Source organism: Hydractinia symbiolongicarpus, chromosome 3 (assembly GCF_029227915.1).
Source record: "Hydractinia symbiolongicarpus strain clone_291-10 chromosome 3, HSymV2.1, whole genome shotgun sequence".
NCBI classification, from domain to species: Eukaryota; Metazoa; Cnidaria; class Hydrozoa; order Anthoathecata; family Hydractiniidae; genus Hydractinia; species Hydractinia symbiolongicarpus.
This window is the reverse complement of record NC_079877.1, coordinates 25,743,089-25,757,474: the sequence shown is the minus strand read 5'-3', so window position 1 is coordinate 25,757,474 and position 14,386 is coordinate 25,743,089. Positions and strand designations below refer to the sequence as shown.

The 14,386-nt window shown below is 35.6% G+C and overlaps 2 protein-coding genes across 3 annotated transcripts; one reads left to right on the top strand and one right to left on the bottom strand.

Annotated features, from left to right (window-relative positions):
- Positions 1 to 6,983: 6,983 nt before the first annotated feature.
- Positions 6,984 to 10,707, bottom strand: LOC130636470 (uncharacterized). The gene is made up of 2 exons (XM_057446204.1): positions 9,311 to 10,707; positions 6,984 to 7,750 (listed from the first exon to the last, which is right to left on the bottom strand). Exons 1-2 carry the CDS (start codon positions 10,382 to 10,384, stop codon positions 7,070 to 7,072), a joined length of 1,755 nt encoding a protein of 584 aa, XP_057302187.1. The 5' UTR covers positions 10,385 to 10,707; the 3' UTR covers positions 6,984 to 7,069.
- Positions 10,708 to 11,296: 589 nt separating this feature from the next.
- On the top strand, positions 11,297 to 14,313 carry LOC130636464 (uncharacterized). Of its 2 annotated transcripts, none has more exons than XM_057446197.1 (3): positions 11,297 to 11,458; positions 11,637 to 12,749; positions 13,103 to 14,313. In XM_057446197.1, exons 2-3 carry the CDS (start codon positions 12,312 to 12,314, stop codon positions 13,862 to 13,864), a joined length of 1,200 nt encoding a protein of 399 aa, XP_057302180.1. In that variant the 5' UTR covers positions 11,297 to 11,458; positions 11,637 to 12,311; the 3' UTR covers positions 13,865 to 14,313. The 2 variants fall into 2 exon arrangements, with proteins under 2 accessions (XP_057302180.1, XP_057302181.1); XM_057446198.1 differs by having other exon boundaries at positions 11,300 to 11,447.
- Positions 14,314 to 14,386: the final 73 nt, after the last annotated feature.

Here is a 14,386-nt window from a genome sequence, read left to right as displayed (position 1 = left end):
TTATCCAACACGTAACGATATTGTTCACCACGTAACCATTTTGTTCACCACGTAACCATTTTGTTCACCACGTAACCATTTTGTTCACCACGTAACCATTTTGTTCACCACGTAACCATTTTGTTCACCACGTAACGATTTTGTTCACCACGTAACGATTTTGTTCACCACGTAACGATATTGTTCACCACGTAACGATATTGTTCACCACGTAACGATTTTGTTCACCACGTAACGATATTGTTCACCACGTAACGATTCTGGACGTTACGATTTTATCTACCACATAAAGATTATCACAACGCGTGAACGATTTAACAATAACGCCATACTTAAATACTTGGCTCGTGTCGTGGTGTCGTGGTGTCGTGGTGTCACAGTTGAGTTCTGTTACTCTTGCTTCTAAAAATTGCAGAAATGACGTCACTCATAACAATAATAAACTTTTCAGCCGCTGTGACAATGAGTTTTTCTCGTGATATTTAAGCTATGACCTTGACTGTTGTGTTATAAAATGAATCGTTAGAAATTATTTTGAAAAGGAAAAGTTATATTAATGACGTCACTGGGATTAAAGATGGTGTCATGTTTGCCAATAATTTCCGTTGGGAAAAAAAGTAATTTAGAAAAGATATACATCAGATCAGAAAGAGCAACGCTGTTGTAAAGCAGATATGTTGGGGGATCATCCTCGTCCCCAGAGCTTGTTGCCTATTTCAAAGCCGCTAGCGCTTAATTGACGGCTAAACAAGTTGTTTTTTCGCCGCCGGTCCCGATGTCAAAAAGGTAAAAGCCCCTGGGGACGAGGTTGCTTGGGGGATGAGGTTAAACAATATAAAATACAGAAAATGAATGTAATGACATCATTGGGATTACAAATGACGTCATTCTCGCGTAGCGAGTTGACTCGATGTTGATTCTTCCTTGGAGGAAAAAAAAAAGACTCCAAGATTCATAACACCAACTTGGAGGAAACAAACCGAAAAATCGGAAGAGTATGCTCGTGAAGAAAAGTGCTGCGTAGGAAACGTGTTTATTTACAGCCAAATACTAGTGGCGCTATAGATTAGTAACTTTATAAAAGTCACTCTCATGACCACTTTGAAAAAACTGCTCCTTGCTCGATGCTTCAAGGGATGTTTCCACTCACCTAAATAAACAATTGCAAACGCGCTTTGCGTTCATTGGTTGATTTGAATGTGCAGTTTCCCTTAAGAAATTTAATTACTTCTAAGCTAATTTTGCATTTAGCCAAAGAGAAAATGCTCTTAACCAGGCTATTATTATTTTATGGTCGCTAGATTTTTTCTCTATCTGGTTCGTGTTTTATTCCAACAATCTAGGACAAAAATTTTGAAAGAAAAGCGGGTTTATCGTCATTTTTCAAATAAGGAAAACACGTCAAACGGCCAATGTTCTGCATCTGTAAAGCTGCGCAATCACTATTTTTAAACAAGCTTAAGCCAGGCGGAAAGCGTTCATTATTTGGTAATCGTATTTTCAACCTTAACTCAACGAAATAACGCACGTCAGCGCCTAAGAAGGCAGCAATATCCGTGAAAAACTGTACTGCTGGCGTCAGCAAAAAAACTAGATTCTTAGTCCACTCTGAACATTAACATGTGACAAGTTCCACTGTGTGAATTTGGTATACAGCATATGCATCTACTTAAGCGACAAATTGTAGAATTATCTATTTTGTCTCGATATATTTTGCCTCGGTAACCCGTTTGTAAGCAACATGTATTTTCATCTTGCCTCATCTTAATTCACGTAACAGTTTTTTTCAACGTAGGACTAGTTATAAAAGCACTGAGTTCTCTATTACTCGTAGAGGACCTAAACTGTGGAACAAAATCCTTGATAACGAAATGAAAACTCTTTTAAGATTTGACCAAATCAAAATGAAGCCATAAACTAGTAGCTTCTGACACGCCCTACAGTTTTTTTTTCTTTTTTTCATCACACAAACATTTAAAACGATTTTGGAAGCTTGTGATAAGACTACTACAGTCTTCTCTGTGGTCCTGTCACTTTAGCTAAACCTATGGATATGCAATCACGTATATTTAAATTCTACGGCATTGTAACAGCTATAGATTTGTATTTGTTTTTTAGGGAAAAATGTACTTCTTCAACGGCGAAGTAATTGTGGTGTGCAACAATTTTTGCGTCGCTTTGTCGTGCAACGTGTTTCAATAAAAAGGTTATTGTGTATGACTTGCCATCCCCTGAAATCCAAGTGTCACCCCCTAAACTTCTTTATTGTAAGCCTCTGAAATAGATTTCCGTTCGCGTGCGCATTGCGCTAACAATAAATCTCTTGCGCTTTTGAGCCTTTTGTGCTAAACGCTAAAAATGAAGCCAAATGAAACAATCCCTTAGAGTAAGCAACGGAAATGTTAACACCATTAAGAATTCCATTAAAGACAAGTGAAACATTCTTCTTACTTGTTTTTCTTCCACGCAAGACGGTTCGCGGTCATATGGCCACAAATGTATGCTGATAAAACCCAACATCGTTCCCAGGGCTATTTTACGCCTATCATATTCTCACAGGAGGGCTGCCCTATCGGAATAATATCAAAAGCGTGGAAGAGCCCTGGGTACTAAGTCAGAAAAACCTCATTTAATGTGCACCGAAATGAAACTCGAACCTGCAACCTTTTTAATTACAATCCAATTCCTCTACAAGTACACCATCTTCCATCTTTGTCACCAGTTCTTAAAAATATTGGCGTTTAAAAAACCCTGCGAACGACATTGCACCATCTCCGGAATAAATTTATAAAGACGCTAAAAATAAGTTAGAATTTACTTTGTGTATCAAAAATATCGGTTAAGTCACTTAATTTTACTGACCCGTTTTGTTAATTGAAATTTTAATGACTGAAAAGACTTTTGATCCAACCTTATTTCCAGGACCTAAAGGTTAACGTTTAATCGATTATTTTGTTTTTCATAATTTTTCCATGGATTTGTTGGTTTTTTTTTGCTATTTAACAGACTGAGAAATCATCTCTTCTTTAGACTCATGTTTTATTTAAAAGATAGATAAAAAATATTAAAATTATGGCTATCCGATGTTGTCCTATAATATATAATATATTTCGTATATTTAAATGTCGTTTAAAACAATCAAATTGACCCTTTTGCCGCAACTTCGATCCCAGGACATTTAGCTTTTTATATATGAAGATAAAACCAACGCTACATGACCTAGGACCCGTGTTGTATTTTGCCGCTGATACGCTCACAAAATAGCAACCAGACGACGTACTCTTTTTGCAGTTAATTTGCAGCCACACAATACACAGAAATGCCATAAAAAATCCACTGACTCAAAATGACTAATCAGCTAAAATTTTGTAAAAGAAAAGTTGTTTGTTGATTTTAATTATTTATGAAAATGGACATGTCTTACTCATGCTTGTAAAAGAATAGAGGTTTATTTTTGTCCCTAGAGCTCTTTGAGATAAACCGAAGTTTATCTCAAAGAGCTCTGAGGACAAGAATGTCAATAACTTTGTACCAAGAAGGTTAAGGTTATTTTTATACCCGTTACTATATTAAGAGTGGTAAGTATTTTGATACAGAACCCTCTTTGTTTACTTTTAACTTTGTTCAACCCCAGACCTTCTATTAACCAATTATTAATATGTAAAGATATGAAAACTAAGTCAAACTGATAATTTGGACAAAGACACGAAAATAATATAATTAAACGCAATAAAAAACCATCAGTTATAATAAAAAGGGTACCAATTTATATAAAAACCATAATTTGCGCAACAGGGAGTTCAAACAGGATGGCTTTCCCCGTTATGTGTTCACGTAACGATAACACAAACTTATCTGGACTTCTAAAAATACATTATCCTTTGCTCTGAGTTGAGGTGATGATTCAAATTTGAATACCTGATATATTATTTATATGTGCCCGTCATTATGTGCCCACATCAGAGCAATGTCGTTTATTATAAATTTATGCGGGAAATATATTCGTATCATGAAAATGGATCGTTTTTCTCTTAAATTATTAAAAAAACATAGTTAAAAATATGTTGAATTCACACTGTTTTAGCTTATTAAGAAATAGTTTGATTTAAATTTCAAGTTTGCCACGCTTATCTTCTCCATTTAAAGAACAATGGAAGGAAACAAATATTATATTCACTAAAATTTATATCTCCCTCGTGGAGCTTTTTTGACATTGGTATTTTCACAAACTGTTTGGCACACCATTTGATATATTATTATAACTTTGCTTACTTTTACCTCTTAGGTTTTTTTGAATTCATTAAAAACACAAGTAAAATAAAGTTTAATTTATACTTTGTTAAGATCCCAGGAGGAGAGTGTTTAATACAGGAGAGTGAAAATGAGTAACGTGTAGTTTGTTACGTCACATTATTTGAGCGATTAATGGAGAGGTCGCGAGAGTTAAACTAGCTCAGTCATAAACAAACACGCTTGGAAACGTTGCACGATATTTATTTGACTCAATTTCGTAGTTCGTGAACACACAGACGGACTGATCACACACACAGAGACCGAATTGATCGTGAATCGACAGAAGAAGTAATTAAAGTTCGTTTAATAAAGAGTTAAGAAGGGGAATAGATTATTTCCCTTCACCTAACGTTGTTAAAAATGAGTGATCCTTTGTTAAATCTTTTTGATGTGGACAGCGTAGATGATATTTTATTGGAAAAGCTTATCATAGAGCTTGGTTTAAAGAAGCAACACTTTTCACCGGATCCATTATGCTTCGTTTGTAGACAAGAACACTACATATCATGCCAGACGAAAGTGGACTTAATACGACGTAATTATTGTAGGCAGCAGAATCGTAATAGAATGATCGATCGATAATAAAAGATTTTAAAATTATGGTTAAAAAAACTTTGAGAATAAAATAAAAATGGTGGAGAATAGTTTTGCATTTTGTATTGGCAGGAAATGAGAAAACAAAGTAAACACAACCAATGATGGCGGAATGTTACAGCGCATTGTGATTTGTGATCCGAGCTTATATGGTGCGGCTAGCATGTTATTTAAAACATGTGACTCATAGTGATTCGAAATATGTCAATCGCGTCAAGAACAAACAGATCTATATTAGTCAGCAAAACATAACAGAAAATATTTGAGTGAGTAACCATGGAAGCAGTTCATGAATTTGAGTTTTTGTATGTTTTTTTGTTTGAAAGACGATATATTGCACGTGATACGTTAGTGTTTACTGAGTATGTTTTCAAGCCACAGATCATCAATGATATTGATTTTAAAAAAATAGCGTTATTAGTTTGTTTTAAAGGCTGCACTTTAAGATAGACGAGCTGCGGCGTCACGTAATATATCAACCTCGATCCCAGGACCTGTTGTCTCTTTTTGCATATCGGATGGCGAGAAAATCTATCAATAAGCACAGCGCCTAAGAAACAAAAAGCCCTGGGAAATATGAAGGCTTAAAATATAAACAACAGATCTCAACGACAAATTTGCAGTGAATTTGTTTAAATTTGTTACTAAGAAGAGACGAAGATAGTTACGCGAAAGTCAATTCAGTGTCTTCCCGTGTAAATTAGCAATTTGGCCTGTGTTTTCTTCTCTAGATACACGCACCTTTTTTCGAGAACAATTTGTCTAAAACAACGCCGACAAAATCATGCACAGCGATGCCGGCAATATTTTTTGTCAGTATTATAACTTTTTGACGTTTAATTATGAATTTAACCCTCACGAACGGAACATGTCTTCTGCGCGCTGGGAGGTAAAAACTATTTTTTAATTATTGTTTTTTTTGTATTCCATGTGCTTTTGTTATGACAGAAGATATTGTGTTAAAACACATACGTGTAATAATAAGTCAATTAAAATGTTTTCTGTCACGATTTTTGCACTCTTATTCGTTTTCAGATTTCCGAGCTAATCGCCAGATGTTATCAGGTGATGATGCATGTGCGACGAAATTTGTTTTCGAAACATCTGTCTTATTACAAACTTTTGTGGTTTAACGGCACATAAATGACGTTATAAAGATCGGTTTCCAACGGTAAATATCGTCATCCTCGATCCAAAGGCCGTTTCACTTTTAGAATGATTTTAAGGGTCGCCTTACCTGGGGTACTCGTCCCCAAAGCTCTTTGAGATAAAATATGGAGATTTTATAACTGAGAGACCCTGGAAATGAGTATGATTGGAAATTGTTTTTAAATTTGATTCGTTGCGATAGTTATATTCAAGTGAAAACCAAAAATTGTTTTGGAAACATCTACATTTCATATTATTCATATGAGTTTCATTTTAAAATTAAATTCGACTACGATCTTTCACAATTTTTTTTATATTATTTACTTTTATTCTTATTTAGATTTATTTACTTTTTACTTAGTGTAAAGTAAAACTGTCCTCGCCTCAACCTGAACCTCGTTGCCAGACCACTTTTTTGATTAATTTGATAGCGGCGAAAAGCTCTCGCTTATTCGAGTTTCCAGTTATCGAATGTCCCTCTTGTGCAGAGTCTCGTTCAACGCGTCTATGTTGTCAACTAAATAGAATTGAAGAATTCTGCTATATGTCGCATGACATGAACTACCAAGAATTTTGGTTATGGAGACTTAATCTCTCGTCAAACATTTAGTGGATAGATGGTCAAATTTTATTTTCTGTCAAAAATATAAAAGTTCAATTTCTAGACCTATTTTTATTTTAATAGTGTGTTCAATCTATGTAATTGTTTGATGCAAAATAAGTTGTGCATAACACAATGGTGCAAGTCATACAGATATGGTCTCGTGTCTCGTCATGAAAACTAACAATAGTCACTTCCTTCTCTAACTCTGCGAAAACGTAGGACGATGGGACGCAAAGGGACGGTTAGTACTCAAAAAGTCACCTTTGTATTGTTGTCTGTGCTTGTTTTAGTATAATACATGTCCTTTGAAACATTTTCTGTAAAGATAAAAAAAAAAAAAATCCTCGAATCTATTGCTGTGTAGCTAAAATTAATTTACAAAGAGCAACGTGAATCTTGTTTGGACAACCTTTACATAAATCCTCAAATTCATTGTGTGACGAATTTTTTCGGATGCAGCGGTCGTCTTTTATTGTAAACATGATGATCTGAACCCAACGGTTGTTCTGAATGATCGTCATAGTCGACTTCAAGCCTGGGATTGGTTCTGTGTGCTTCATCATACAAGCGATCATATCTTCTCATAAGAGGGACAGATTTAAGCTTTTTATTGACAATAAAAAGATGAACAAACATGTGAAGAGCGAATCCAAGATGTATGGGCTCTCCGCACTTGTATAAAACCAACACAATCATGCTCATATTTGCTTCTTCCGCTAACTCTTCGACCAAGCCGTCGTATACGTCGGTTAGAGAATTTAAAAACACGGAAAGAAAAGCCATCATCAAGAACGGTATCAAAAAATGGTTAGATCTTTTTTTTTTAACTTGAACTTTTACTAAGGATTCAATGTCGGTAGTCGCAAAGAAGTAAACTTGAATTAGTATGGATAGAGGTCTCAAGCAAGCTTTTGTTCCATTCCAACATAAGTATTGGTATTCACGATGCGATTGTGGAATAGCTGAAACTCGCGTAGCCCAAATCGTAGCCATCGCACCTTTTAACACCCAGAATATCAGCCCTATGGTGCCCATCCCTACCACCAAAATATCAACACCCAGTGGAAGCCTTTCTTTGTGTTTTTTTATTGACAGTGGCAACGTACCAACCTAAAGTAAAGTTTCAAATAAATATCCATATTCTAATACCTGTATACGTCTGCCTGTCAAGCAAAATGGTAACCGCGGTAGTGAGACACACGAAATGCGGTAAATAAGGGACGGTCGAACCCGTGGATTTATCAACGGGCCGCTGACTAGTATTTTCATATTGGTGCCATAGCTTCAAAGGAATAAGTTTTCGCGAGGATTTATGTTTGCGATTTTGCGTATAAAAAAGAAGCTAATTTTTAGACTTTGCGAAAATTAAATTTGGTGAGGGTAAAGCTAAAAATATTTCGCGAGGATTAAATTTCTACCGTGGCTCAATAGTGCCAATTCTAATGGCATGCTTTTTTGTTCGCTTGATGTCGACAATCGACTCGCTACTTTATGTGTCGACTCGCTACTTTTTTTCTGTCAATTCGCTAATTTTTGTGTCGATTAGCTAGCTTTTGTGTCGACTCGCTCCTTTTTTTCTGTCGATTCGCTACTTTTTGTGTCGATTTGCTAGTTTTGTGTCGACTCGCTACTTTTTGTGTCGATTCGCCACTTTTTTTTGTCGACTCACTACTTTATGTGTCAATTCGCCACTTTTTGTGTCGATTCGCTACTTTATGTGTCGATTCGCTACTTTTTTTCTGTCGATTCGCTACTTTTTGTGTCGATTAGCTACCTTTTGTGTCAACTCGGTCCTATTTTTTGTGTCGATTCGCCACTTTTTGTGTCGATTCGTCATTTTTTTTGTCGACTCGCTACTTTTTGTGTCGATTCGCCACTTTTTGTGTCGATTCGCTACTTTATGTGTCGATTCGCTACTTTTTTTTCTGTCGATTCGCTACTTTTTGTGTCGATTCGCCACTTTTTGTGTCGATTCGCCATTTTTTTTGTCGACTCGCTACTTTTTGTGTCGATTCGCCACTTTTTGTGTCGATTCGCCATTTTTTTGTCGACTCGCTACTTTTTGTGTCGACTCGCTACTTTTTGTGTCGATTCGCTACTTTATGTGTCGATTCGCTACTTTTTTTTCTGTCGATTCGCCACTTTTTGTGTCGATTCGCCACTTTTTGTGTCGATTCGCCATTTTTTTGTCGACTCGCTACTTTTTGTGTCGACTCGCTACTTTTTGTGTCGATTCGCTACTTTTTGTGTCGATTCGCTACTTTTTTTTCTGTCGATTCGCTACTTTTTGTGTCGATTCGCCACTTTTTGTGTCGATTCGACATTTTTTTTGTCGACTCGCTACTTTTTGTGTCGATTCGCCACTTGAATTTAATATTGTAATGTAATGCCTCCTAGGTAGCGTTTAAATTGTACTGGGTAAAACTAGCTTTTATGAATAAAACTGTACAAATCCATAAAAACATAATCCAAAGAAAGTTTGATTTCGCTAAAAAACTAATTTCTAGAATTGCAAAAAGTGATAAAAATTCACGAACAAAATTTCACGCATTTCGTAAATACGTGAAATTTAATTAACGCGAAAATATAATCCCTTAAGTTAATATACAACTAAAATATTCATAACAGAAAGCACCTGAATGAAGTTAGTTGGGCCGAAATAAAACATACTTGTCTTATAAGAAATCCGACGCAGATAGCAACAATAATATCAGCTGAAATGCCGAATAAGCCTGTCCAAGGACCAAGATATTCAGTGTACTGCAGAGCATTGATTAACTGCAATGCAGCTAGACACATACCACATATGAACCCCAATCCTGCAAGTCTAGATGTCTCAACTTTAAATATCTCTTCCTTCTCCAAAGATGGAAATGTAAGTTCTTCCAGAGGGCTGCATGTTCTTGATTTATTTTTGTTTTCATTTTGTGCAAGTCGATGATCAATGACAAGAGAATGCTCAATGAATAGCATACACAAAAGCAGACGATAATCTATCAACATGGCGGCGTGAATAGATGCAAACACACTGTAACCCCCTTTTAGAACATCTTTTACTATTTTTTCTCCAACTTTATCTGCTACCATTATTGATTCCAGCCACATGGAAAAATTAAACAGGGCAATAATTTTTAGATACCATGATGCACCACATTCTTTGTTTTTGGCAGGAATTCTGTGACGTAAATCAAAATGGTACAATCCAGCCTGCAAAAGTTTTTGAATCAGTTCTGCCATGATTAAAAGCGCTGAGAGAAAATCATTCTCAATCAAAGCACCAATGAATAAAAATAATTCTAGAACGGCTAACAGTAATGTAATTATCCAAGTAAAAAACGACATATGGGGATTACCTTCACCTATCGCTTTTATGTCGTCGTCTTGACGTCTTATGTCGAAAAATGTGTACGCTCCATAACATATGATGCCGATTCCGAATACAAAAATTACGACAATCTCATAAATAAAGTACGTTTTTCTTTGTACTTCTTGATAAGACAAGTCAGCCGTCACCGTTACTAAAATTGAAAAGAACAGCATCCCAAGATTGCATTCGTTTCCCAAAGATTTCTTGTTCCCTTTTGAGTACAAATACAGTATAGCTGACATTAAAACAAGCGACACGATGGACAAACCAGAAAACAGCATACTGGTTTCCAAAGCAACGTCGGTTTTAAAGTTACATACATCGGAAGAAGAATTAGAGGACATGTTCTGTATACAGGATGCGATCAAATACTTCATCTTGCTAAAAAAGTTGAATTGCTGATTATGTGAAGCAAATTGAAAACTGTACTTGGCTCTTGGTATGTTACTGCGATGTTGTGTATTTTATCAACGTTTCCGTTTAGAAATCCACATATGTTTTTTTAAACTACTCTTTGTTAGTTTTTCTTTCTCCGAAAATAAAAGTGTTCTAAGAATGAAACGATTAACCACAGTGAAACTATTTTAATATAATTACTCTCCCTCATTGTGCTATTACTGGATAAATTCACGGAAAAACAAAGGATTAGATTAAAAAATAATGGAGATGTCAATGAGCGACAGTCTCAGCATTAACGCTCTGAAATTACTATTCCTCAGTCTAAAGAAACTCGTCCCCAGCGCTCACCTCCTTAAAATGATATGTCCACTTTATTTGGAATGCTTTAAAAAAAATAAAAATTTATTGATAAAGGGACAAATAAATGTATATTTTAAAATACAGCCTGGAATAAATCAGTCTAGAAAATCTGGGTAAACGAAGGTTTTGAAACATGTAATATAAACATCCAGGCTTGTTAATAGACGTCGTTATTGAAGTCTTCTGCAACTCTTTTTTCTAAGTGTAACAATTTTAGAATAAGTCAAATTTCAACTAAATGCAACCTCGTCAGCACTTTTTACGGTTTATGTAGGTTGCGTCTAAATATGAAAAAACTAACAAGGCCTGGGACGAGGTGAGAAATATAATTTTCAAGGAAAAAATTCGCCTAACACGTCCAGCCTGTGCTCTATCGTTGTTATTTCCAATGTTACTAACCTCGTCCCTATCGCTTATTTCAACATGTTGCTATCTGTTATGACACGTAGTGAAACAAAGAAAGTGAAATCTCGAAACGAGGTTGTACAGCCATTCCAAGTCATTTTAATGGGCTTTATAAAGATATAAAAAATGTCATTATTTACAATGTCAACATTAAAGCTGTCTTGTTGTGTTCTTAGAACGTTTTAAAGTTTGTTTTTAAGAATTCCAGTGTGTTTTTCTACATGCTACAAAAGAAAGGCTGGATTAAGCAACTTAAACTCTTTAGTGCACTGGGAGGTGAGTTACTGGTAAGATGCATGTCGGGTTTTTTAAACTTCATAACTATAAAAAAACTTTTTATTACCATAGTTATATATGTCTCTATGTTTGACGTTTAAACAAACTATTTAGAATCGTTTTTCTTTTCTTACAATGTTCTTTGTTGTTCCACGTGCACTCTTAAAAGCATTGTTATTATTTCGTTAGGCATATCGTTCAGGTATCAAACATGGAGGTAGCAAAATGTTTGGTAGACCCTATGATGAACAGCACTGTGAGAAATATGACTGATAATTCAACATTATGCAATATCTCGCCAGATGTTAACTTCCAGGCGACTGTGCTGTTCTCCATATTGTATATTCTTTCGTACACTCTGCTGACTGCGGTTCTAATTTTATATGCGTATGGAGATAAAAAAGATCTTGGCGTGCATTGCAACATGGGATTGATTTTTTTCGCTTTTTTTATATCGACCATAGCGGATTTATCGTATCAAGAATCTGAGAATTTAACGTACTCAATCTCAACAACTATCGTTGTGTTTATATTTGGAATTGGTGTTACATTTGTCGCCAGCTTTTTCTTTTTTGACATAAGGCGCAGTGCAGGAGATCTGAGAGTGTTGGGTCATGGTCATGAAAATATTGCAGACTTTTTATGGACCATAACCAAATTTGTTGTCTTGCTTGAATTGTTTCTACTCATTGGTTCACTCGTAGCAAATGATTATATTGCTTCAATTCTTCTCTTATCTGGCTTTCTTCAAAAACTTTGTCAAGCTTGGTTGTATAAATATAGTTTACAATACAAAGTTCCCGCCAAAATAAATGTTGTGGTGCATCTTGGTATTTGAAGATCGTTGCTTTATTCAACTTTTCAATGTGGCTCGAATCAATAATGATTGCCGATATACAAGGGGATCATTTCATAAAAAGTATCCTAAGTGACAGTTACAGCATTTTTTCGTCAGGGTATGCCGCATTGTTGATAGACTATCGACTTTTATGCTGCATCCTCTTCGTTGAGCATGCCATAAAAATAGACGGTTACATCCGTGAAAAACAAAACGACGAAGCAACCGCCTGTCGTCCATATACTCCTGCAGACGAGCTTGACCATGATAGTGTGGAAGCATCTGAAGAGTTTAAACATGACACATCTTTGCTAGCTGGAGGAGGTTTCCTGTGTGGTATGGTGCTTCTTGGTCTTCAAATCATAAACGGTCTTCAATACAGTTACTTAGGACCGTGGACAAACATATTTGGTATCATTGCAGATTTTACAACAATAATTTGCGGCTTCTTCGTTGTTCAAAAGGTTTGTCCATTATGCTTAAATCTTACCTCACCAATTTTTTTCTCTCGGAATAATAAGCGTCGGGGGACGCTTACTCGGGTGATAAGTAAGCTTAATATTTTAAGTGAAAATAATGAAGGATATTACACATAACATCAAATGTTCTTGAAAGCACCATATTAAAATGTAATGTGCTTTACACTTAGATTTTTCTTCCAATTTGCAAATCATCTTCTGCAATTGCTTCTTTGATACCTTAATCTGCCCGTCTTTGTACGAAATAGGTTTTGATTTTAAACACAAATAGTTAAAGGAATTTTATTTTGCTTAAACGCTTTTGCATGCACTTAATAAGTTCATGTTTCTATATCCAGGTGAAAAGTGCACAGATTGCAAACCACACTCTATTTTCAGTTGGCATCGACATCTTAATGGCTTCAATGGGAATATGTGGGATGATATTTTGGTGTCTTAAAGGTACAATGACATCAACATGGGCTGCACGTTCACGAAGAATCCCTAATAACACAAAACAATATGACTATCTCTGCTGGAATGCTATTAAGTTTTGGTGCAAGCCCTTATCAATCGTGTATCAAATTTATGTGTTTGTGAAAGTCGATATGTACTCTGCTTGCACAAGTGAAATGAAACGAAAGAAAATAAATCACTTCCTAGTTCCATTACTTATGTTGGCGTTTCTATCGGTGTTTCTCAATACAATCATCGATGCTTATACTGGGATTATCGAGACGTTTGCTAAGAATTCAGAGATGAATATTCTGTTCATGACGGTGTATAAATGTGGATCACCTCTCCACTTAGGGTTTTGTCTACATCTTTTCCTTCACTTTTACACGATCAATGGAAAATTGACATCGAGTAGAAAAGGAACAACACCGATACAATCGCCAGCAGCAACAACAGAATCATTATCTACAACAACAGCAACAGCAACAACAACAACAACAACAACAACAACAACAACAACAATGACAACAGCTGCGACAGAAACAACAATATCATCTAAATCGTCGTTTCAACACTTGAACACAACAGGCGAACAGAACCAGGCGTACAGCAATGATGTTGATGAAAAGTTGAAACCATTACTTGACAACCAACATATCGCCTAGCGGGTTGTTATGCCTTTAAAACAAACTGACTATTATGAAAAGGAACTTTTAACTTTCACATAAGAAATTTATCGTTCAATGCCGGGCGCTTCAAAATTTTAGAATTTTGTACTGGTCGTTTGTTCGGGGAGAAGGGATTATTTAAAAATAAGAAAATTTATTAAATAAACATAAAAATACATTTTACTCCGCCAAATATGAGACAGCTCACCTTATAAAATTGAATTCGTTGAAATTGAAAAGTATATATAGCAATGTATACTCGTTGTATTATAAACTTATTCGTCGGGTAGAAAATTTTCCTGAGAGTTCATTCACCTCATATTAAAATTATAAATAAACTTGGGCGCAGCCTGACGACGAGCCCGAAACCGCAAATTTTGTCCCGTAAAGGTTTTTCTTTATTAACAAAGCAGTTGGTCCTCTAACTTTGTTGGTATTAACTAACTTTCTGAAGTGTCACACCACGATTTTATTCAATTCTTTTATTTTTTAAACTGTGCGTTTTGTGTTTTTTATCTT

What these genes read in the sequence shown, in the direction of transcription:
- LOC130636470 (XM_057446204.1), bottom strand. Translation starts at nt 10,384, where the DNA reads ATGAAGTATTTGATCGCATCCTGTATACAGAACATGTCCTCTAATTCT. An exon ending in TCGGATTTCTTATAAGACAA is followed by an intron (nt 7,751 to 9,310) that starts GTATGTTTTATT and finishes ACTTTACTTTAG; the next exon opens with GTTGGTACGTTGCCACTGTC.
- LOC130636464 (XM_057446197.1), top strand. Translation starts at nt 12,312, where the DNA reads ATGTGGCTCGAATCAATAATGATTGCCGATATACAAGGGGATCATTTC. An exon ending in GCTTCTTCGTTGTTCAAAAG is followed by an intron (nt 12,750 to 13,102) that starts GTTTGTCCATTA and finishes TTCTATATCCAG; the next exon opens with GTGAAAAGTGCACAGATTGC.